Genomic DNA, 23447 nt, shown 5'->3' with positions numbered 1-23447 from the left:
GCATTTCTGGATCTTATGTAAGAGGAAACACTGTGCAGACTGTGAGACACAGTAAATATGTGTGTGTTCTAAACCCTGGAACAGCAATTTAAAAATATGGGGAAGCGCAATAATGACATGACCAAGAAAATGGGAAATATTTAAAAATATAAAATTGCTGTAAACAAAGACAAGAAAGGAGAAATGTAAAAATAAAAGATGTAAGAAGAAAGCATGAGCTAACCAAAAAAAAAAAAAAGCAGTTTTGTAACATCGCTGTGTGATATGGAGGCCAATATGGCCCAAATAAATGGAAAAAGAAGAAATATAAGGCACAAAAGAAATTATTTTTAAAGCAGAAGCTTCCGCCTAGATATAATATAACACAGCCTCCAAAAAGTTAATGAAATATTTAAAACGAAAGTTTCTGAAAGGCTGGAGACAAAAGCAGTACATAATTTAAATTAAAAACAAACCCTAATATCATCTGTAGAGATTTAAAACTTGAGAAACCACAGCACATCTGACAACTGCAGTAGAAAGGCTGACAGGGTGGAGACTGGCCTGAGCATTGCTGTGTCCCTGTATCTCGGGTAAATATTGTGAAGTAAGTGAGATGTGAGTTGTAGAAGGAAGGTTGCTTGCTCATTTCACAGCTGTTCAGAATCCTGAAATAACCACACAGAAACTGTATTAATTAATTTGCTGCTTGGCCCATTAGCTCTAGCTTCTTATTGGCAAAATCTTACATATTAATTTAACCCATTTCTATTAATCTGTGTATTACTATGTGGCTGTGGCTTACCTAGTAAATTTCCTTCAGGCTCCTGCGGGGCTACACGGCTTCTCCTGGCTCCACCTTCTTTCTCCCAGCATTCAGTTTAGTTTTCCCCACCTAGCTCTGCTCTACCCTATCACAGGCCCAAAACAGCTTCTTTATTAACCAATGGTATTCACAGAATACAGTGGGGAATCCCATATCAGTGAGTCCCTAGAGCAACAATTAAACAACATAGTGCAGGAAAGTGTGGTTATAGCCTCACTAGAGAAATGAAAAGGAAGTTCTGAATATTTTGTCTGAAACATACAGGATAGAAAGAGAAGAACAAAAAGAGGGAAGATAAAGAAAATCAGAAAAACACACTAGATACAGGCCAAACAGTCCCAAGAATTTTATCAACCACAGACTGAATGAACAGTCCAACTAAAAAGGCAGTTTGTGAAATAGACTTTTAAAGGAAAGATCTAACTATGGGCTGTCTGCACAGTGTTTATTTTTAATGTGAAGGCAGAATAAAAATAAATAAAATATATGCAATGTAAACAGTAGCATAAATAGATGACAATGATTATGTTGATCCTAGAGAATAAAAGTTGAACTGAAAATATTAGCAGAGATGGAGAAGTCATTTCACAATAATGGGCTCTATTCATCCTGAGAGCATAACAGTGGGGGGGGGGGGGGGCTGCCCGGGACTGTAGTCCTTTAGAAGCAAGATGCACACAGTGGTAGACTTGTGGGAAGAAATGACAACCCAGGGTCATATTTGTCTCAGAATAGATGGCCAACTCCATCTCCAAATCAGTAAAGACACAGATAGGAATGGCAAAGTTGTGTTACTACCTTTTTCCTGCTGTGACAAAATCCCTAACAAAACCTTTTTGAAGGATTTGTTTTGGTTCAGTTTGTGGGTATATAGCTCATCATGGTAGGGAACATGGTGCCTGAAGCATGAGGTAAATGGTCACATGGCATCCACAGTCAGGAAGCAGAGTTGGATGTTAGGCTCAGCTGACCAGGAGATGGCCATCTGTAGTGAGATGTTAGCAATCAATGGCCAGTGATATATGAAAAGCTTAAACTGCACATCCAACTGGGATTTGTCTGAATTATGCGAGGTTGCTTTAAAATTTGAGAGCCAAAAATGTCACTCTCAAATGAGAGACACGGTGTAGCTATTTCAAGAAAAACATGTGACAATTCAACACAAACACTGCCCCAGAGTTTCAAGCTATGGATACTAGCCTGGGGTACACGTCTATGCTGACCTTCCAGCCTCAGGACAAGGCTGTTGGGCCTCTTAGCAGATTGGGATCAAGGCAAGGCTACTGCTGCCTCTGTGCGGGACTATTACCTCTAAAGAGGGTTAGCGTAACACACTCAGGTTGCAATCAACTTAGGGCGGTCAGCTGGTACTGAAAAATCCACCCTAAAAGAAGCCTCTGACCATCTGAATTTTGATGTTCACACAGATAACCGTTCCCTTAGAAATCCCCTCAAAGCTGTCATTCTGATGAAACCGGACCACTCTCCTTATAACAATCTACAGAGAAACTTCCCAGCCTTCAGGGCTCCGCCCATTCTCTGGGAACTGACAGCTTCAGCCCTTCTAACGTCTCTCATCAAATCCTTTTTTCCATCAATCTGGTCTTTTGTGAACTCTCTCATAGCCCCTGTGACATGGGCCTGTCACAGCCCTGTTCATGGCAGGAAGGGGACGCTTGATCTGGTAAAGGAAATCTCTGGACAACTTAGAGATGATTTTATTCTCACATCAGCCTCTCCCCACAAAGCTCAGGAACACCCATACCCCCCCTCCTTCCCTCTCCAGGCCAAGGAGCCATCAGGGTTCCCTATGAGGAGGAGGGGAGGAGATGGAAATTTTTAAATATAAAAAATAAACCATAAAAAATTAAAATAAAATAAAATAAACAAATGAACAAAGTTCAAAAAAAACAAAAAACAAAAAAAAAAAGCTCAGGAACAAAGCCACAGAAGGGAGGGAGCTACATTATCACAAGAGTCTATCATAAGGACTAGAGTTGGGATCTCCAGAGCACATAAAAAAAAGTTAGGTGAGTGTGGTCCCCACCAGTACTTCTAGCACCCAGAAAATGGAGACATGGGATCCCCAGAGCAAGCTGACTGTCACATTAGTCTTATATCAGTGAACTCTGGGTTCAATTGAGAGATGCTGCCCCAGCAAACAAGGTCAAGTGATTGAGAAAGACTCCTGATGGCAACCTCAGTCCTTGACATACATGTGGACACACGTGCACCCACCCATGTGCCCACTCATGGATGTACACCACATGCACATATATACACATGAAAGAAGAAAAACCTCAAGGACAGATCAGAACTGCCCGTCCTCGTGATTTTTCAACTCATCATGGGGACTTTAGCCTTTTCAGTAAAGCAAGGATCCACAAAACACAAGAGAGGGGAAATAGGTAAAACCACCTGCCTGGTTAGCTTTGTTGCTGTGATGACACACTGACCAAAACCAACCTGGGAAGGAAAGGGTTTAGGGCTTATTTCAGCTTACAGGTTACAGTCCATCATCCAGAGAAGTCAGGGAAAGAACCTGGAGGCAGGAACTGAAGCCGAGACTCTGACTGCTTACTGGCTTGCTCTCCTATACAATCCAGGATAACCTGCTCAGAAGTTGCACCTTCCACAGTGAACTAGAATTTGTCACATAAATCAAGATGATGCTCAGGGGCCAATCTGATGGAAGCAATTCCTCAGTTGAGGTTCCCTCTTCCCAGGTGAGTCCAGTTTGTGTCGAGTTGACAAACAGTAACCAGGACATACAACTCTGTGCAGATGGAAGCTTTGCTGATAAAATCTACTGGAAGGCGCACACCAGCCTTCACAACTAGTGATCTAAGGAATAGTGTTTCTAGGATAACATTTGCGCTGGATGGTCAGCAACACTGTTGAACCAACTGCCTTCTGGCAGTGGCAACTTCACGGGGATCTTTTATTTGCCCAGAGATGGAACACAAAGACAAGCCCCTTCTATAAACATTGGTGGTCTGCCAGTACACTGAAAGCCCCTATGGCTCAAAAAGGCCAGGGCCTGTTCAGTTAATAAGTGGTACAATTCTTTTGAGGTCCTTGAAGAATTTTGCTGGGATTTTGATGGGCATTGCATTGAATCTATAAATTGCTTTTGATAAGATTGTCATTTTTACTATGTTAATTCTACTTACCCAAGAGCACGGGAGATCTTTCCATTTTCTGGCGTCTTCTTCAATTTCTTACTTCAAAGATTTAAAGTTCTTGTCATACAGATCTTCCACTTGTCTGGCTAGAGTTACTCCAAGATATTTTATTTGTGGCTATTGTGAAGGGTTATGCTTCTCTGATTTGTTTCTCAGCCAATTTACCATCTGTGTACAGGAGGGCTCCTGATTTTTTCAAGTTAATCTTATATCCTGCTACATTACTGAAGGTGTTTATGAGTTGTAGAAGTTCCTTGGTAGAATTTTTGGGGTTGCTTATGTAAACTATCATATCATCAGCTAACAGTAAGAGTTTGACTTCTTTTCCAGTTTGTATCCCCTTGATCTCCTTTTGGTGTCTTACTGCTCTAGCTAGGACCTCAAGAATTATATTGAATAGATATGGAGAGAGTGGACAACCTTGTCTTGTTCCTGATTTCAGTGGGATCACTGTGAGTTTCTCTCCATTTAGTTTGATGTTAGCTGTTGGCTTGTTGTATATTCCCTTAATTATGTTTAGGTATGTTCCTTGTATCCCTGCTCTCTCCAAGACCTTTATCATGAAGGGATGTTGTATTGTGTTAAAGGCTTTTTCAGCATCTAATGAGATGATCAGGTAGGGTTTTTTTCAATTTGTTTATATAGTGATTACATTGACAGATTTTTGTATGCTGAACCATCTCTGCATCTCTGGGATGAAGCCAACTTGATCATGGTGAATGATTTTTCTGATGTGTTCTTGGATTTGGTTTGCCAGTATTATATTGAGTATTTTTGCATCAATGTTCATGGAGTGAGAATGGTCTGTAATTCTCTTTCTTAGTAATGTCTTTGTGTGGTTTGGGTAACAGGGTAATTGTAGCCTCATAAGAAGAGTTTGGGCCCAGAGTCCGGGAGTCAAAGCCGGTTGTCAAGCTAGTCCCGTTCCGCGCTCCTCTGCCTTTTCTTTCTCTTTCAACATGACAGATGCAGCTGTGTCCTTCGCCAAGGACTTCTTGGCAGGTGGAGTGGCCGCGGCCATCTCCAAGACGGCGGTAGCGCCCATCGAGCGGGTCAAGCTGCTGCTGCAGGTGCAGCATGCCAGCAAGCAAACCACGGCAGATAAGCAATACAAGAGCATTATAGACTGCGTGGTTCGTATCCCCAAGGAACAGGGAGTCCTGTCCTTCTGGCGTGGTAACCTGGCCAATGTCATCAGATACTTCCCCACCCAGGCTCTCAACTTTGCCTTCAAAGATAAATACAAGCAGATCTTTTTGGGTGGTGTGGACAAGAGGACCCAGTTTTGGCGCTACTTTGCAGGGAACCTGGCATCAGGTGGTGCCGCTGGGGCCACATCCTTGTGCTTTGTGTACCCCCTTGATTTTGCCCGTACCCGTCTAGCAGCTGATGTGGGCAAAGCTGGAGCTGAAAGGGAATTCAAAGGCCTTGGTGACTGCCTGGTTAAGATCTACAAATCTGATGGGATTAGGGGCCTGTACCAAGGCTTTAATGTGTCAGTCCAGGGCGTTATCATCTACCGAGCTGCCTACTTTGGCATCTATGACACTGCAAAGGGAATGCTTCCAGATCCCAAGAACACTCATATCTTCATCAGCTGGATGATTGCACAGTCTGTCACTGCTGTCGCTGGCTTGACTTCCTATCCCTTTGACACGGTTCGCCGTCGTATGATGATGCAGTCAGGACGCAAAGGAACTGACATCATGTATACAGGCACGATCGACTGCTGGAGGAAGATTGCTCGTGATGAAGGAAGCAAGGCCTTTTTCAAGGGTGCATGGTCCAACGTCCTCAGGGGCATGGGTGGTGCCTTTGTGCTTGTCTTGTATGATGAGATCAAGAAGTACACATAATTATGCCGAGAACAGGCATGTTGTATACTACACCATATCTTGAACATTCTGGACAGATTCTCTGGTGGGCTTGTCTGTTTTATCAGTGGCAACTATTTACCAGTTGAAAAAGTGGGAAGCAATAATATTCATCTGACCAGTTTTCTCTTAAAGCCATTTCCATAATGACAATAATGATGGGACTCAATTATATTTTTTATTTCAGTCACTCCTGGTAATAAAAATTGAAGAAATAAAAAAATATCTAAAGAAAAAAAAAAGAAGAGTTTGGCAATGTTCCTTCTGTTTCTATTGTGTGGAACAATTTGAGGAGTATTGATATTAGTTCTTCTTTGAAAAATCTTGTAGAATTCTGAACTGAAACCATCTGGTACTGGACTTCTTTTGATTGGGAGACTTCTGATGACTGTTTCTATTTATTTAGCAGTTATAGTTCTATTTAATTTGATTATCTGGTCTTGATTTAATTTTGGTAAGTGATATTTATCCAGAAAATAGTCCATTTCCTTAAGTTTTTCAGTTTTGTAAAGTGCAGGTATTCAAAATATGACCTGATGATCTCTAGATTTTCTCTATGTACATTGTTATGTCCTCCTTTTCATTGTTCAAGTTCTTATGGAAAAGCAAAAAAAAACCCAGGATAGTCAAAACAATCCTGTACAATAAAGGAACTTCTGGAGGCATCAAATCCTCCAGAATCAAAATCCCTGACTTCAAACTCTACTACAGAGCTACAGTACTGAAAACAGCCTGGTATTGGCACAAAAACAAACAGGAGGACCAATGGAATTGAATCAAAGACCTGGATATCAATCCATATGCCTACAAACATCTGATTTTTGACAAAGAAGCAAAAAAATCAAATGAAAAAAAGAAAGCATATTCAACAAATGGTGCTAGCATAACTGGATATCAACATGTAGAAGAATGAAAACAGATCCATATCTATCACCATGCACAAAACTCAAGTCCAAATGGATCAAAGACCTCAACATAAAACCAACCACACTGAACCTCATAGAAGAGAAAATGTGAAATACACTTGAATGCATTGGCACAGGAGACCACTTCCTAAATATAACCCTAATAGCAGAGAAACTAAGAGAAAAAATTAATAAATGGGACCCCCAGAAATTGAGAAGCTCCTGTAAAGCAAAGGACATGGTCAAAAAGACAAAATGGCAGCTTACGAAATGGTAAAAGATCTTCACCAACCCCACATTGGACAGAGGGCTGATCTCCAAAATGTACAAAGAACTCGAGAAATTGGTCATCAAAAGAACAAATAATTCAATAACAAAAAAATGGAGTACAGACCAAAACAGAGAACTCTCAACAGATGAATCCAAAATGGCTGAAATACGCTTAAGGAAATGCTCAACATCCTTAGCCATCAGAGAAATGCAAATCAAAACAACTCTGAGATTCCATCTTATACCTCTAAGAATGGTCATGATCAAAAACACTGATGACAACTTATGCTGGAGAGGATGTGGAGTAAAGGAAACACTTCTGCATTGCTGGTGGGAATGCAAGCTGATACAACCCCTTTGGATGTCAGTGTAGTGATTTCTCAGAAAATTAGGAAACAACCTTCCTCAAGACCTAGTAAACACCACTTTTAGTATATATCCAAAGAATGCTCATTTATACCACAAGTACATGTGCACAACTATGTTAACAGCAGCATTGTTTGTCATAGCCAGAACCTGGAAACAACCTAAATGCCCCTAGACTGAAGAATGGATAAGGAAAATGTGGTACATTTACACAATGAAGTACTACACAGCAGAAAAAAATAACGGCATCTTGAAATGTGCAGGCAAATGGATGGATCTAGAAAACAGCATATTGAGTGAGATAACCCAGACCCAGAAATACAAATATAATAAGTACTCACTCATAAATTGTTTTTAGACATAAAACAAAGAAAAACCAGCCTTATAAGTCACAATCCCAGAGGACCTAGACAACAAAGAGAACCCTAAAAGAGACATGCATGGATCTAATCTACATGGGAAGTAGAAAAAAACTAGATCTCTTGAGTAAATTAGGAGAATGGGGATCATGGGAGAGGGTGGAATCAGAGGGAATAGGAAGAGAGGGGAGTGGAGAAAAATATATAGCTCAATAAAAACAATTTTAAAAAGAAAACATTAATAAAAAAGTGGTGCAATTCATTTGACGGTATAAACAGCTAACACTTGTGTACATGTGTACTGAAGAGGCATGAAAAGTCAGGCTGCCTTTGCTCTTCAGGATGCGTGTGGGTATGTCGAGACTGGCAGAATTCACTATCAAATCATTGACATCCTCAGTGAATTGATCTTCAACACTGCATTTCAGAAGAGCTATGTGAAAAAGTCTGTCTGGGATTCACAAGTCAAAAAGAAGCAGAAAAATCCAGAAAAGTCTGCTTATGGAGAAGTCTTCTATCTCAGAATGGGGCTTCCCCGGGCATGCTGGTCCACACATCTGTTCATCTATGCCATTGCACAATGAGTTCCTACTCCACCTAGGCCACCGCTCACCAGGAAAATGCCTGTCAGTACCCAGCACACCCCAAGAACCCTGTGGCCCCCAGTTGTATTTCTGTCTTCCTCTAAAAAGAGCTTTCTTCACAATGAAAATGAAGGATACTTATTCTCCCAGAATCCTCAGTGGCTAGAGGTAGTCACGCCCCTTCCTATACACATCCCCACTTCCTGTCTATCCAGAAGTGATATCCTTACCACCTGCTCGTGCCACCGTGATGTGCAGCACACTGTGACCATAAGCTGAACCTCCAGAAACCACAAGCCAAAATAAATCTTTTTCAAGTTTTTTATATCAGGCCTTCTCTCAGCAGTAAGAAAAGTAACAAACAGTTGCTAGGCACTGGGTCTAAGGTTTTGAGCCTAAGTCACTTCATCCATAAAAAGTAAATAATAGCATTTGAGTATAACAGAGTGCCTGGCTCTTCAAACATGCTTAGAACAATCATTGCCAAGAGAAGTTTCTGTGGGTCTGTGGGAACAGATTATGGCTTGCTAGGGGAAACACTTTTCTCCTAAAAGCGGTACCTTCTAATTTTTATGGGCTTTATCCCCAAAGAGTCAAGAATCAGAAATGTGAATTTTGTGTAAACCAAATGTCCACAATTTGGAAAGAGCCATCTCAGGTCAGGTTTGGAGGAGGGGGACCCACTCTCCTCATCCATTCCTCTCAAGGAAGAAAGACATGGCATTAGCAAGACTGAAGCCATTGCACTGGGAGTCCCCTAAGCCCAGACTCCAGTTAATTCCACTTTTAGAGTAAAGTACACCAGAGTCCAAGGAAACAGTTTAGGCTTCCTTGTATGTCTCAGTTTTACCTAATGAAACCTTCTGTCAACAGGAAATGCCCAGGCCCACAGAACACACACACACACACACACACTCAAGCCCAAGCATCCAGACTTCCACGCTTCACTTTTTCGTTCCAAAAAGTGCATTGTTCTTACCTTCCCGAAACTCCCTTTCCCGATGGCCCGCAGGATCTGGAAGTGGTCAAAGTTGACTGTCAAAAAAGAGAAAGTGGCAGTCAGGGCAGGCTTCCCTCTCGGACACGGTGTCCATGTGCTACCCACGTCCCTGCTGGCTTTGGTCCACCCGCCCTATCGCATGTCAGCACCTGGTCACTGAGACACTGCCCGAGGAAGCACAGTTAAGACGTCACCATGGGTGCACAGGAGGAGACATCTTGTAGGGACCGAGGTAGTGGCCGCAGAGAAGCTCAGCTGTTTAGATTTCATGTTCTCTGAAGTGCCTTTCCCTTCAGGAAGGGCTGTCCCCGCTACGGACCCTCTGGTGCACACGGCGCTCTCAGGCAGAGCACAGTTTACCTGTGTGAGATGCTGCAGCCTCATGTTCGATCCTTCCATACAGTCCGTCTGGCATTAAGGTTGCCAGGCGCCAAGCACACTGACCCCCATCACCTTCCTGCTATCATTCTGAATCACACCACCCCTTGCCCCCATTTAGCTGCCTCTGTGTCTTTACCCTCCAGCCCTCACTGACTGGACTCTGCCCCAGCCTCTGCATGTCAATACTGTGTGGCCATACTGCTAACTGTCATAAACAGCCTTGACCTTCTGGGTCCCTGATCCCTGTCTCTTTTTGTTTCTGACTTGAAGACAGGGTCTCGTGTAACCCAGACTTCCCCCTTTTCTCTACCTTAGGAGGATTGAAATACAGATGTATCATAATGCCAAGTTTCTGGGATGCTGAGGATTGAACCAAGGGCTCCATGCATACTAGGCAAACTCTGTCCTAACTGAGCTATAACCCCCAGGTTTCCTCTCGTCTTTCAAAAATGCCCACTAGACTTCTATGGCAGAACCCTCTCTCAAATTCCCCTTCAGTGGCTTCTCTATGCTCAGACCTTCACTCCCAGGAGTTAGACACTGCAATCTGTCAGCTCTCTGCCACACAGCTACTCTCATTGCCTCCAGAGTCTTCTGTGGCATGCCAGAGTCTGCCAAAAGTATCCCTGGCCTTTAGGTAGTTTGAACTGATGCCTACCCCAGAATACTCTTGAGGAATCCAAACCCACCTAGAACTTTATGGATCAAGCAGACCCCAGGCACAGTAGTGCCTCTTTTCTCCTGACTATGCATTTCAGTAGGTCCAGCAGACCTCAGGCTGGGCAGCATCAACCTTCTCAAAGCCAAGGATTCATCTATGGCTCCTTTCCCTCCCAACCCATTTAGTCCCTTATCAGGGTTGACCTTCTTTTCTTCTTGCTGTTCTCTTTCATCTGCCCATCCCAAGGCCCCTCTGATTTCTACCTTCTTCTGTCATCTGATATCTACAGATATCACCTCCCTGACCCTCTCCTGGGGCACCTGTGATAATAAGGGTGACAATCATGTCTGTCCCACACCTCCCTTGTCCTGACCCCTCCATCTTAACCAGGGAGAGCATGCTCTTCCCTGAATGGCTCAGTCCCTGCCCTGCTCCTGTCACCCCACCCTTATGCTGCAGACACAGGTCCCTTCCTCCCTGGTTAAGCTGTTTCCTTTCCTTCTGATGCTCTTCTCCCAGTATCCACTTGTCACCCTGCTGTGTCCTGAGAGGGGACCAGACCTAACTTGCAGATAAGTGTGCTGTCTTGTCGCATGGTAACTTCCACTAAACACATCATTACGAATAGCTCCATGGGATTTGATCGTTTTTTTCTTCGCAAGGCTCTGAGTTACCTGGGGTCAATGGTCATGATTATTCTATTTGTTGTTACTCCCTCAGCACCTTGACCTTGTGTAGCACACTGCGGCACTCCATAACTACTCATTAACTGAAGAGATGATTAAGTCAGCTAATCTCCATATTCATGGTGCCAAGTGCATAATAAGTCTTTGGTAAATATTTTTGCATTTGACTGAATTGCAGCCAGTTCTCAATAACTAGGAAAGGCATGCCATTTACGAAGATGAAGGGGATTGATTAGCTCACTGCATAATTGAAGTTGGGGGTGTGGGGAAGTCAATGAACACAATTAGTTCCTTGTATATTTGACTTCGCCAAGCCAAAGCCAGAATCCAGTAAGCTGTCAAACCCCTGACGTGCTTAGAATAGAGAGGTTGGGTTAACAGTTAACTAGCAAAACTTCTATTCTTTAACCCAGTTCTGTCTGCTTTTAGAATAACTTACTGGAAGTAGAAATTCCTTTCTCCTCTTATCCACTCACTACAGGTTGAGGGAGAAGAAGAAAGCAAGGAACTCGGGCCACAGCTCAGGTGGCTGTCATGTGCTAAGATGTGTGCATAGCTTAACAGTAACCTCCACGGTTCAGAAAGTAAATGTCACTGTGGGTCTCTGCCACCTACCCTCCAGGCAGCAGAGCCAGCAATCCAGAGGCTTGACTTAGGAACTACCAGGACTCTGATGCTGAGTCCCTGTGCAGGAAGCAGCTCTTTGTCCCTATCAGAAAAATAAAAAATTCTATTGTTCAATGGGTGGGGCTGGTGGGGTTTCTGCTGGACTATTTCTTTCGGATAGAAGAGCCAGGCACATGGGAAAGGCTGGTAAATCCTATTTTATCATTGGATTTGGAACTCTGCTGTGATCTTACTGAGGAGCAAAAGGATAGTCTTTTTACACCATCATTACCTTGATTTTAATCCTACCACTCAGCAGCTGGGCAATCTCAGAGATGTCACTTAAACTGTGCTCACTCTTAATACTAGATATGATAAAATATTTCTTACTTTTCTTATCATCACATCAAATGCCTAACAGAAACATCCTGAGGAGAGGCTAACATGCGCTCATGAATTTAGAGGCATGGCAGGGAAGGTTTGGTTTCTGGAATAGACTGGTCTGAGGTAGACGGAGCTTGCAGCTTCTCACACGGTGCCAAACAGGAAACAGGAATGAGCATAAGCAGGACCAGGCTGTTACCTTTGAGGCCCACCCCTGTGGCCTGGGTCCATTAGCTAGGCCTTCGGTCTCAGAGATTACATGCTCTCCCAAAACATCACCACCAGCTGAGGAGCAAGTGTTCGAACACATAAACCTATGAGAGTATGGCTGTTTGCTTTCTATTACAATGAACACAACCAAAAGAAACCTGGGGAGGAAAGGGTTTAAGCTTCCATGTCCTGATCACAGGCCATCACGAAGGGAAATCAGGGTATGAGCTAAAGACAGGAGCCTAGAGGTGGCAGCTGATGCAGAGGCCATGGGTAGTACGATTTACTAGCTTCCTTACCCTGACTTGCTCAGCCTGCTAGACTACCTGCCTATGGATGGCATCACCCACAGTGCCCTGGACCCCTGCAAAGACCCTGGTGCTCACATGTGTTTAGTCAGAATATCTCACTGACTAAAGCTGTTTGGAGTAAGTTACAGTGTATAATCAGTAACTTCCCCAATACACACACACACACTCACACACACGCACGCACACATGCATGCAAACATACACACACATACACACAGAGACCCACACACAGACACACACACATACACACACCCACTTCCTAACATCATTTAGGAAACATCACTGCACACCTATTTGACCACATCTTTACCCCTTGGCTCCAGACACCAGTCACCCTGTTGACTTTTGGCTTTCTGATGACAGATCCAAACACTCAGGCATGACACAGTTCCAAAAATGTCACTTAGTCCTGGCTATGATCGACTGGGTGAGCTTGCCACAGGTCTGCCACCCCCAGCAGGCTCCACTATTTGTCTTCCCTGCTTCTCTAGAGCTGAACATCCAGGAGAATCAGCTTCTTCAGCAGCACTGCTGTGGATAAACAACTTCATGTTCCCCAGCTTCCCAGTGTGCTCTGGAAGTGCATCGCCATGGGACTCCTTGCCTGGCTCCCTCTGCCTGCAGGGCTTAACTCTTGGGACCCCACCTTGGCTGCAATCTGGGTCTCAGGTGTCTTCTCCCTTCACCAGCCGCCAATCTATAGTGAGCAATCAGACCCAACTCCTGCTGGGGTGTATCCTCCTGGGAAACTGATTTGGGATGATGTCCCCAGAGAGCCAAGAAAATGTAGAGGGAAGGACTTGGGCTTGGAGGTTATCAGGCTACAATTCAGTGGCAGGGAAAGCTTCCTGTGAGCAAACCTGGGTGATGTGGAAAGACGTGCAGTCAAATTAATGCTTCTTTTTTCTCTCTCTTCTTTCCTTCCTTGTATCTGTCCTTCCAAGGCAGTCTCATGTAGCCCAGGTTAGACTCAAACTCTGTATGTAGTCAAGGATAACCTTGAACCTCTGATCCTCTGATTATAGACATGTGCTGCCTTATCCAGTTATGCAGTACTGGGAATGGAACCCAGGGCTTCAAGGCTCCCCTTCCATTAGACACCAGGGTCAGCTCTTGAGTAGATAAGAGTCAAAGTGAATGGCATTAAAACTACAGATCTCGATCCCAGACTGGAAGGCCGTCACCGTGTATCCTCACCCATGGTGAGTAGACGTGCCAGTCTGGGTGCTGTGGTCTTTCGGCAAGTCATTAGCTCAGTTCAAAGCCATAGACTTAGGGTCTTCCCCCAATCTGGACTGTTAGATCTCCTTTAGGAAGAGCCAGTGCTCTGAGAACTATACACACATGTCCACCTTCCAGGCACTCAGCTAACTGGGGCGCATTAGTTTCATTTATGCTGATGTAACAAAATACCGATTTAAAAAGAGAAGTTGGAGATTCAAAATTCCTGGCTACAGTCCTTCATTGGCCAGCCAGGAGGCAGGAATTTGGGACAGCTGGTCATGTGACATTTACAGTCAGAAACAGAGAGATAAGAACGCATACACGCTTGCTTGCTTGTTCTTCGCTTCATTTCTCCACCCTTACATGGTTCAGGATCCGCTGCCTAGGGAATTGTGCCCCCCACATTGGGCATGTCTTCAATTAATTAGGTCAACCCACACACACATGCCCATAGGCAAACTTGAGCTAGACAATCACTGAGAGAAACTCTGCCCAGGTGGTCCCAGATTGTGTCAAGAGGACAGTTAAAGCTGATCACTACATGGGGAAGAAAAAAAATGTGTCCATATTATACGTCCACAGGCTATTTCCTTGTCAGATTACCTGGCAGTGTAACACGCACTTCAACAGCATCTACTCTGAGTTAGCTGAAGTTACCTAGAGCTGTAGAAAGCCAGGATGTCCAAACTGTGGCCCATAGGTTGTGAGGGCACACAAGTTTATTTTGTGGGATGCTGCAATATGGCATCGCAACCTATAAAGTTCATGCCCCAAAACCACACAACTGAGTTACACAAAACAAACAAACAAGAACCTGAATGCTTTAAATACATTTAGAATTTTGTGTTAGGCTGCATTCAAAACTACCCTGGGCTACATGCGGCATATGGGCTGTAGGCTGGGCTTTCTGTTTTAAAACAAACAGGGGGATGTATTTGCAGTCTTGTGTAAGAATACTGGGGATCTGAGGACCTTGGTATCTGTGGGGTTCCTGGAAGGATCCCCTGAGCTGATCTTGCACACTGTACTTCATCCAAATGCTGGAAGTTATCAGATCCACTCTAGAAACTCCAAACGTACCCCAATCCCAGTGGCTCTGGAGATCTGCGGGCTCTGGCCCTGAGTGCAACCTTCTTCCATCTTTGGCTCCTGAGATGAGACAGGTCTCTTTCACATTCATGCCCAGGGCTGAGAGACTCTGCTCCTGGCCTGTGTCCATGCTGGCTGGCAGGGCTGATGCAGGAAGTCATGGCTGGGTGTTGGGTGCAGATGTTCTATGTCTGTATGCCCCACTCTCCACACGTGAAGAGAGAAGCTGGGATTTGCTTCACGGAGCTGCGGCGCTGCTTTCAATCTCATTAAAAAGTGTTTTGTTTCCTTGTTGATAAATGTGTTTAATAACACCCCAGGCCTTTTCTCTAACAGTCTACACTCTTATCAGCAAAAACACTGAATCTGTAAGCAGCCAGAAATTTGCACGCCTAATTCATATGGGTAGAGTAGGGCAAAAAACTTTAGGACATAAGTTAATTTAGAGCTGGAGGAAAATTCATGATAAGACAAGAAGCTTCCAAGAGATCTTGAGAACTCAACTGCCAATCTGTCCTTCTTCTCTGTGTGCCTGACATCTTCATTTGCTTCCCCAAATGCTGTGATGACATAGGATGACAAAGACAGCTTGCGGGAGAAAGAGTTTAGTTGCCGAGCTTGTTGTCTGTCATTGCAGGGAAGCCAAGGTAGCAAGTCACATTTTATCCACAGACAAGAGCAGAGAGCAATGGATTAGTTCATGCTTGCTAAGGCTCAGCCCACTTTCTCTACTCTTATCCAAGCCAGCAAATAGTGTCACCCATGGTGAGCACATCTTCTAGCCTCAGCTAATGTAGTCAAGACAACCCCTAGCAGACACAGCCACAAGCCAACTCAATCCAGACAATTCCATGGGGATTCTAGATTATATTAAGTTGGCAAGTTAAATTAGTTTGATGTATTCCTTTCCTGGGACAGCCCTAACAAATTGTCACCAAGGAGCTTAAAACAGCAGGAATTAATTATCCCACAGTTCAAGACGTCAAAAGTCCAGAGCTAAAGTATCAGCTGGTCTGTGCCATCTACGAAGACACTGGGGGTCCTTTCCTAACTCTGTCAGTAGTCCTTGGCACTCTGAATCCTATCTCTGTATCACTCCATTCCTTGCCTCCACCTTCTCCAGTCTCCCCCCATGTGTCTCTGTTTTCTTTTTACTCAGCCACTTCATTTGAGACTTTCCCTCAATCCAGGATGCTTTCAACTACACCAATAAAAACATATTTCCACGTCTTTCCCCATCCTCAGGTATCATGTTGTTGTTCATTGGGAGAGAAGAGCTACTCAGCTCAGAGTACCCACAAGAGCTCCCAACATAAAGAATGGCCAGGGAAAGAAAGCCGAGTGGAAGCTCCACCCCACATTTAACACACCAGTCATTCCATGGTGGTATACACATCTGTAGTGGTCAGAGTCGTAGACATAAAGTTTAGGAACCAAATTTGGACTTTCTGCTCTTTAGCCCGGTAGAGTTCGGACAGAGCTTTGATTTCAGCACATGGACAGGAAGTCATGTGACTGTGCCCCCTGTAAGTTCCCAACTCAGGACAATGATTCAGAAGGAAAACTCCCTAGATATCTAAACCACAGACGTTTCTACTAAGTTGTAGTTGACCACATGCTTCATTTTGAGGAAGAACAGTACAGGGGTCAGGGCCTAGAATGACTGGAGGAAAACCCACTGATACCTTTTAACTCAGTTGCTGAGCAGTACAATAGGAAGGGTGATGTCAATTCTGCTGCCTCTGCACAGGAAACTGCACTTGTCACCCAAACTCAATGCTTAGAGGAAGGTGATGTGAACATCAGGTCTGCCTGAGCACTTTGCCCAAGAGCAATGAAAAATCTAAGGCAATGAAGAAGTGAGATGTTACTTTGATACAGACACTTAATGGTTTGATATATCGCCTTATCAACCAGACACAAGCATCCTCCATTCACTGTCATACATTTGGGGAACCCTAAAATACCTGCTTGATGCGCTTATAAGAGGTGAAAATCAGAGCACAGGCACAGGAGGACCATGGGAGGATGTGGAGATGATGACACTTATAAGCCACAAGAATGGCTGGCTGCTTGATGTGCTCTGAAAGTTTTCCTTGGATGGAATGACCGTCCCCTGCCTATCACTGTGAGAAGCAGTCTCCTCTGCTCTGACATCACGACTGAGCACATATATCTCCAGTCTCAGCCTCTCTACCCACCAGCCTGGGGCTTTGTTCCCACATCTGAGAAATGGAACTGCTAATGTCACCTTGTAGAGACACAGCAAGAACTGTAGATCTCTAGAAAGCAGCACACATTCTACTTGGAAGGTCAAAGCCACAGGGTAAATGCTCACCACAGTGGCTGGAGGTTAAGAAAAATCCATGCGGAGGAGGGAAATTATTATAACCTAAAGGAAATGATGGATCCTGGGCAAACATAGCAGCTGCTGGGACTTCCGTCTCCGTATCAGCCTCTGAACATGAAACGCGTCACATGATCCACAATGAGTGGTAGTCCTCCCACCTAACAGCTCAGTGCATTCTCTCCACAACTGGAAATGCTCAAGGACTTACACAAACTGTGGGAAAACAAAGCCTTTGGAAGAAAGCTTTAGTCATAACACAAATTGCCGAACACATGGCTAGGTTTTGTCATCTTCTGGGAAGAAAGTGGAACTTGCCAACAGAAGTCTGAAGAAAATGTCAATATCTGGGCTGAAGCAAAGCCAGACGCAAGTCCCCCAGAACTCCCCCGCTCCCCAGGGCTGAGCAGCCTTCTGAAGCACACATTTCCATGAAGTTGCGATGAAAATGGCTCAAGTCTTTCCCTTTTCTATTCATTGAAACTGCAAATCTTCTGCCTAGTCCTGGCTTGCTTTCGAAGCCCCGCTGGGTGAGTTGTGCTTTTCTTTCCTGAATGGCAGAAGTGACACAGCATGCTGGACTTTCTCAGACACTGATTTTGCCATCTTCCCACCAGAGGTATGTGGGCGCATCACCCCAGGTTCTCACAGGCAAAACTCAGATACACTCAGATTACGTAAGCAGACATGCAGAACACCTGTGGATTTAAAACTCTGTCAGGAATAATCAAGCCTCCTTGTACGGAGTTGGGTGATAACGGGTCACAGTTAAGAAGCAGAAATGTCCAGGGGTAAGGCCCAAACCCAGTTTATAGTCCTCACCTGTCTGCAAACACCACACTAAACAGCCGGGGACAAAAATTTATTGTGAGAGAGCACCCATGTGTGTCAGACAGGGAACAGATGCCTAGGATGGACCAGTGTCCGGTAGAGCTAGGGGCCCAGCCTCCTATAGCAGAAGGTGGACAATGAAAGCCAATGAGGACCACTGTGTGTGGTGACAAGCAGGGGAGAGGTACACCAGTCTCTAGGACAGAGGGTTCTGCTGAGCATGCTGGCCTTGCAAAGCAAGTGGGTTCAGAAACAAAACTAGAGAAACAAAACCCCTGTCCTTCGTTGAAGAGGAAAGCATGCACACATTCTCTTCTTGTGGAACAGTGAGTACACAGGCCTCAGCAGGATCAAGGATCTTGTTTGAGCTTTAGTGAGCAGTACAGCCCAGGCCTCTAACTACAGAGGCACAGGGACTTCCCTGAATCATCCATGCTGACAAATAGAACAACGTGGAATAAATGGAGAAAGTCTTACAAACCTCACAACCCACCAAGACCAAATTATAAAGAAACAGCCAAAATGAACACACCAATATTAAGCAGGAAGATTCAGTGAGTGAGGAAAAGCCTTCTCTAAAGATAAGCCCCAGGGCGAGACAACCTCCCTGGAAAACTCAGCTAAATAAAGAATAACTGTCAATCCTTCTCTTGCAAAAGAAGCCAGAGGTGGGAACTCTCAGATTCATGTCACGAGGTGTCATTGTCCTGACACCAAATCCAGACAGGCTACAAGGAGAGATACTGAAAAGGTGTCAGCAGAACAAATCACCAGCACCTTGAAAGGAACCCTCACAGAAGAGTCTGGACAGGCGAATCTCACCACCACCACCCGACTCGCGAACAGATGCAAAACAGAAACTGCCATCTAAACAGATGAAAACCATGCTATTGTGATCTCCCAGAATTCCCCTTGTAGACTTCCCAGCCCCTGTAGTCCAGTCTGCACATGGTCCTCACGAACAGCAGCCCTAAGCTGCATCAACTGGAAGGGAAGAATTCCCTGCCGTGCTTGGTTTGTAATGAAGCACCAAGCCCACCATGCCCTGAGCTTGCCTGGGACTTGTCAGACTACTTGAAAACTCACTCAAGCAAAGCCTGGGAATGAATCATGGTGCAGAAGTCACATCCTGCTTCAAAAAGTAAGTAGAGATGAATTAAAAAGAAAAATCAGTGAGCAAAATCCCACATATCTTCATTATACAAGCTCTTGACAAAGGGACACATCTCAGCACAATAAAAACCATTTGTGATACAGCAATGTCAGATTTATAGTCAAGAATGAGCAACTGAGAGCTTCCCTTGTACGACCAATGGCATGACAAACCAGCTCCCTGTCTACACTGCTACCTAGGGTACCAGGTGTGCCACCAAGAGAAACAAAAGACTTTGCCAAGTTGACACCTATAACTAATATTCCAGGACCCTGAGGCTTAAACAGGAGGATTGCCATGAGCTCAAAGAAAGCCTGGACAACAACACAGAGAGATCCAGGCCAGCCAAGGTAATACAATAATACCTACTCTATAATTAATAGATGATGATGATGAACCAAAGAACGAAAAAGACATTCTAATCTTAAAGAATTAATCTCTACAAATGACCTGATCTTGTATACACCTCCTTAAACACCAAAGATTCTCCAAAATCCCCCTAAAATAGTAAATGGATTAGGTAAACGTATACAATAAAAGATCAACATTACATATATTTCTAATAAATTATCTTAAAAAAACCTCATTAATAATAGCATCGAAAACAATAAAATATTTACAATACGTTTACCAAGGAATTGAAAATTCTCATACTAGAATGAGAAACCTGGAGAGAGGAATTAAAGAGAGTAGATCACTGGAAATCTAGCTTCGGAGGTCCTGAGAACAAAGACTGTCAAAATGCCCACACCGCCCAAAAGGGCTGCGCATCCAACTCCATCACTATCCAAATTCCAAGGGCATTTTTTATGAAGATAGAGAAAAAATGGAATTCATATAGGATGAATGAAATTCACATAAAGATCTATGGAGCACAAAAAAAAACTCTGACTTAAATGATCAAGGTTGAGGGGAGCACACTGCTGGGTTCCAGAACTACAGTCATTGTTAGGTTCTGCACGCAGAGTTCCTACAGTGCCCTAACTGGGGGGGGGGGGGGGGAGGACACTGTTTGGGAGGCTATGGAATACTTTGGAGATGGCTTCTAACTGGTGGGCCTAGGGTTATACGTTTATAAATGTGTGTCTTCTCCACCCACTTTAGGTGTTTTTTCAAGAAGGAGGCTCTTGGGAAGCATGCTCATGTAGGAGTTGAAACTGGCCTGGGCCCAGTACATTGAGCACTGTTGATCATGTGAGGCTCTGGAAACCACGGGGAATCCCAAGGGGGCAGGAAACATCCCTGACCCAATCACACTTGGGCACAGCAAAGCCAATCAAGAATGGCAATGACTCACTGAAAGTGGCAACTGTCAAAACACTGGGTTTCCAGTCATCAAAATACTGGTTTCACCACCACCTCTGGAGCCAGGCTCTGAGGATGTCTTGATGCCTGTGCCAATCAGGTGTCTTGAATACCACAGCCTCCCAAGAATTCCAGGCAGGCAGGCACTCTGTGTTCTGCTTCGACTGTTATGTCGGTGAGGGTGCCGAGCAATCTTGAACGAGGACAATGTCCAACCCGTGACATGCACAGCGTGCAACTGCCCCATAGAATAATGAGCCTGCTCCCAATGAGAGTGTAACCCATCTCACCACTGTCTGAAGAATGGCGTGTTCCGGGGAAGATGGCCACTTGGGTCTCCACGTCTCTGCTTTTAATAGGAGACAGAAGGTAATTGTTTTATAAGATTTGAGCAGAATGGAGGTGAGTTTTGTCTGTTAGGCTCACTCCTTTCTAAAGAGAATCTGGCATTTCATAAAAAAAAAAAAAACTCTCCAGTAGGAAAGTGTCAGGCGGATCTGCAGATTCATGCGACATGTTTCCCCGAAGCTCGTTTTTGTCATAGGCATTCTGTACTGGAGACACCAGAAGGCATGAGGCAGGCATCATCCCTGCCTTTGGGACCCTCACATCTACCTCACACTGATAGGATCTCTAACCTGTCATCTGTAAGAAAAGTACCCAGTATACTAGAAAGGGGTCCCACAGGGAGGCCACTTGGGGCCCCGGGATTCCTTAGAGAAGTTAGCTTTAAACTGAGATGGGAGGATGGGCAGGAGTTGGGCCATGTCAGGAGAACGGTTATGCGGGGCATGGGAAGCTGTCCGGGAGGGTCTGAGAGATGATCCTGGGCAGAGTCAACAGCAGTTCAGACCCTGAAATGAGAATGGGGGTGGGTGTTCAACAGCGGCCACCCCCGGGGATAGCAGGGCCATGGCAGTAGAGCACTGAGCGGGTAAGAAAGGGTCACACCCGAGGACAGAGATGAAAATGATGCCCTTTATCTCGAGGGCCAGGGGAATCCTGTTAGGGTGGGTTGGTCCAAGAGAAAGAAAGGGGGTAGAAAAGGAGAGAGGCGTGAGAAGAGGGACAGGGAGAAGAATGAGGGGAGAAAGGGGAAGAGAGAGAGAAAGAGAGAGAGAGAGAGAGAGAGAGAGAGAGAGAGAGAGAGAGAGAGAGAGAGAGATGAGGGAGAGAGAAAGGCACAAACACATGGGATGATATGGCCAATTTCTCCACTTAACAAGCTTAGCAATCAGCAAGACTACTGCGCTGTGTAACAAACATACCTCAGCTCTTAGACGCTTATGACCATAGCTATTTGCTTTTTCCTTTGTAGCACAGTTCACACAGATCAGCCAGCTTGCTGCATTTGTTGGGGGCCTGAGGCTGCTGTAGCTGCCATAGCAAACAATGACGGGTGGGGGACTAACAGACAGCTGTCATTTCTCATGGTCCAGAAGCTGGGATGTGCAAGGGCAGGCGACCGCTCAATAGCCACTTTTCCTCACATGGTGGAAGGAGTGGGGTGAGCCTCTGAGATCTTTCATGAGGGCACAATCCTATATGTGAGGGGTCTCCTGGTGACCTCTTCACCTCACAGGTCCATGTTCTAACCCTATCATGATGGTCTCAGAATCTGACTGAAGGATGGATCACTGTATTAGCTACCTGACTTGCTGCCGTGATAAAATGTCTAGCAGACATTTGAAGGGGTTTGTCTGCCTCACAGTTCCAGGGTACAGTCCGTCAAGGTAAGGGACACGTGGTAGCTGGAACATGAGGCAGATGGTCACAGCCAGGAAGCAAGGGCAGATGAATTCAGGTCCTCAACATGTTTTCTTTTATAATCCAGACTCGAGCCTGTGGAATGGCGCACCCATCTTTAAGATGAATCTTCCTACTGTTTAACCTAATCTAAATAATCCGTCACAGTGTGCTCAAAGGCTTCTCTCCTAGATGACGCTAGATCTCACCATGTGACCACAGGCACAGGCATCTAGACAGCCTGACGGAGGTTCCATCTCAGCTATGTGCTATGCTCCCAATGCTATTAGATGTCTCTCCCTTCAGACAGTGGCACATTCTTCTGTTTCGTTCACTCTGGGCACAGTGCAGACATTCCCTGGTGGCCTTGAGATAAACACATCCTGTTGGTTTCTGTAAGTCACACTCATGTTTTGACACCTAAAGTCAGCCTTGCCCTGCCTTTCCCACCCCTGGACCATCCCTGTGTTTGTGGACCAAGCCATGATTCCCTTTCCAGCCTCTGCTTAGATCCTTCACAACAAAAGTGCTTTCTCAGACCAATTCTGCAATTGGTTTATGGGTCAACCTGACTGAGACCCAGGGTGCCCAGATATGTGGTCCATATTATTCCGGATGCAGCTCTCCAGGTACGTGAGGGAAAATTGCATGAATCAACTGGGAAAAGCAGCTGGTCCTCTCTAACATGAAACGGCCCCATCCCTCCTGTGGAAGGCCTGGAGAGAACTGAGCCGCTGCCCCTCCCGCTCCAGCCACTGTCATTCTTTGAGCTGAGCCACCAGCTGCTTGTGGGTCAGGGCCCTGCTGGCTTTTAGACTAAACTCTTTCCCCATTGCCTCTCCTCAGCCTGTGAACTGCTTCCCAGCCTGTTGCTGTATGAGTCAGTTCTGCATAACAGAACTCTTTGTGAGTCTGTATCCCATCTCGGGAAAGTTCTAAGAGCATCTTGTGGCAGACACTGTCTGTTCCTCACCTTCCTCCCATCTGCCCTTACATAGCAACTACAGCACCTGCGTCTGTTTCTGCTCTTGAGGACATCCTCTTGAGAGAGGAAGCCGCTGTGGGCTGCACATTGGGTGGGAAAGGCAGAATTCGGAGTGTCCCAGCAGACGCTCACATCCTATAACTGGCGGGCATGAGTGGATAGCATCCCAGGTCCTTGTAA

The 23447-nt window shown here is 45.0% G+C and overlaps 2 protein-coding genes across 3 annotated transcripts in view; one reads left to right on the top strand and one right to left on the bottom strand.

Annotated features, from left to right (window-relative positions):
* Stk32b (serine/threonine kinase 32B) overlaps nt 1-23447 on the bottom strand; it is a 243030-nt gene that overhangs the window by 170299 nt on the left and 49284 nt on the right. For both annotated transcript variants that reach the window (XM_038327503.1, XM_038327509.1), the window contains exon 2: nt 9328-9383. In XM_038327503.1, the coding sequence (XP_038183431.1) occupies nt 9328-9383 (56 nt within the window). The remainder of the gene's footprint in view (nt 1-9327; nt 9384-23447) is intronic.
* Nucleotides 4935-5851, top strand: LOC119812681 (ADP/ATP translocase 2-like). The gene has a single exon (XM_038327521.1). It carries the CDS (start codon nt 4950-4952, stop codon nt 5844-5846), a length of 897 nt encoding a protein of 298 aa, XP_038183449.1. The 5' UTR covers nt 4935-4949; the 3' UTR covers nt 5847-5851.

The sequence above is a fragment of the Arvicola amphibius genome, chromosome 1, assembly GCF_903992535.2.
Source record: "Arvicola amphibius chromosome 1, mArvAmp1.2, whole genome shotgun sequence".
NCBI classification, from domain to species: domain Eukaryota; kingdom Metazoa; phylum Chordata; class Mammalia; order Rodentia; family Cricetidae; genus Arvicola; species Arvicola amphibius.
The sequence above is the reverse complement of the archived record's forward strand: the minus strand, read 5'-3'. Positions and strand labels throughout refer to the sequence as shown.

Bases quoted from the DNA above. Each gene is read 5' to 3' on its own strand.
- LOC119812681 (XM_038327521.1), top strand. From the start codon at position 4,950: ATGACAGATGCAGCTGTGTCCTTCGCCAAGGACTTCTTGGCAGGTGGA.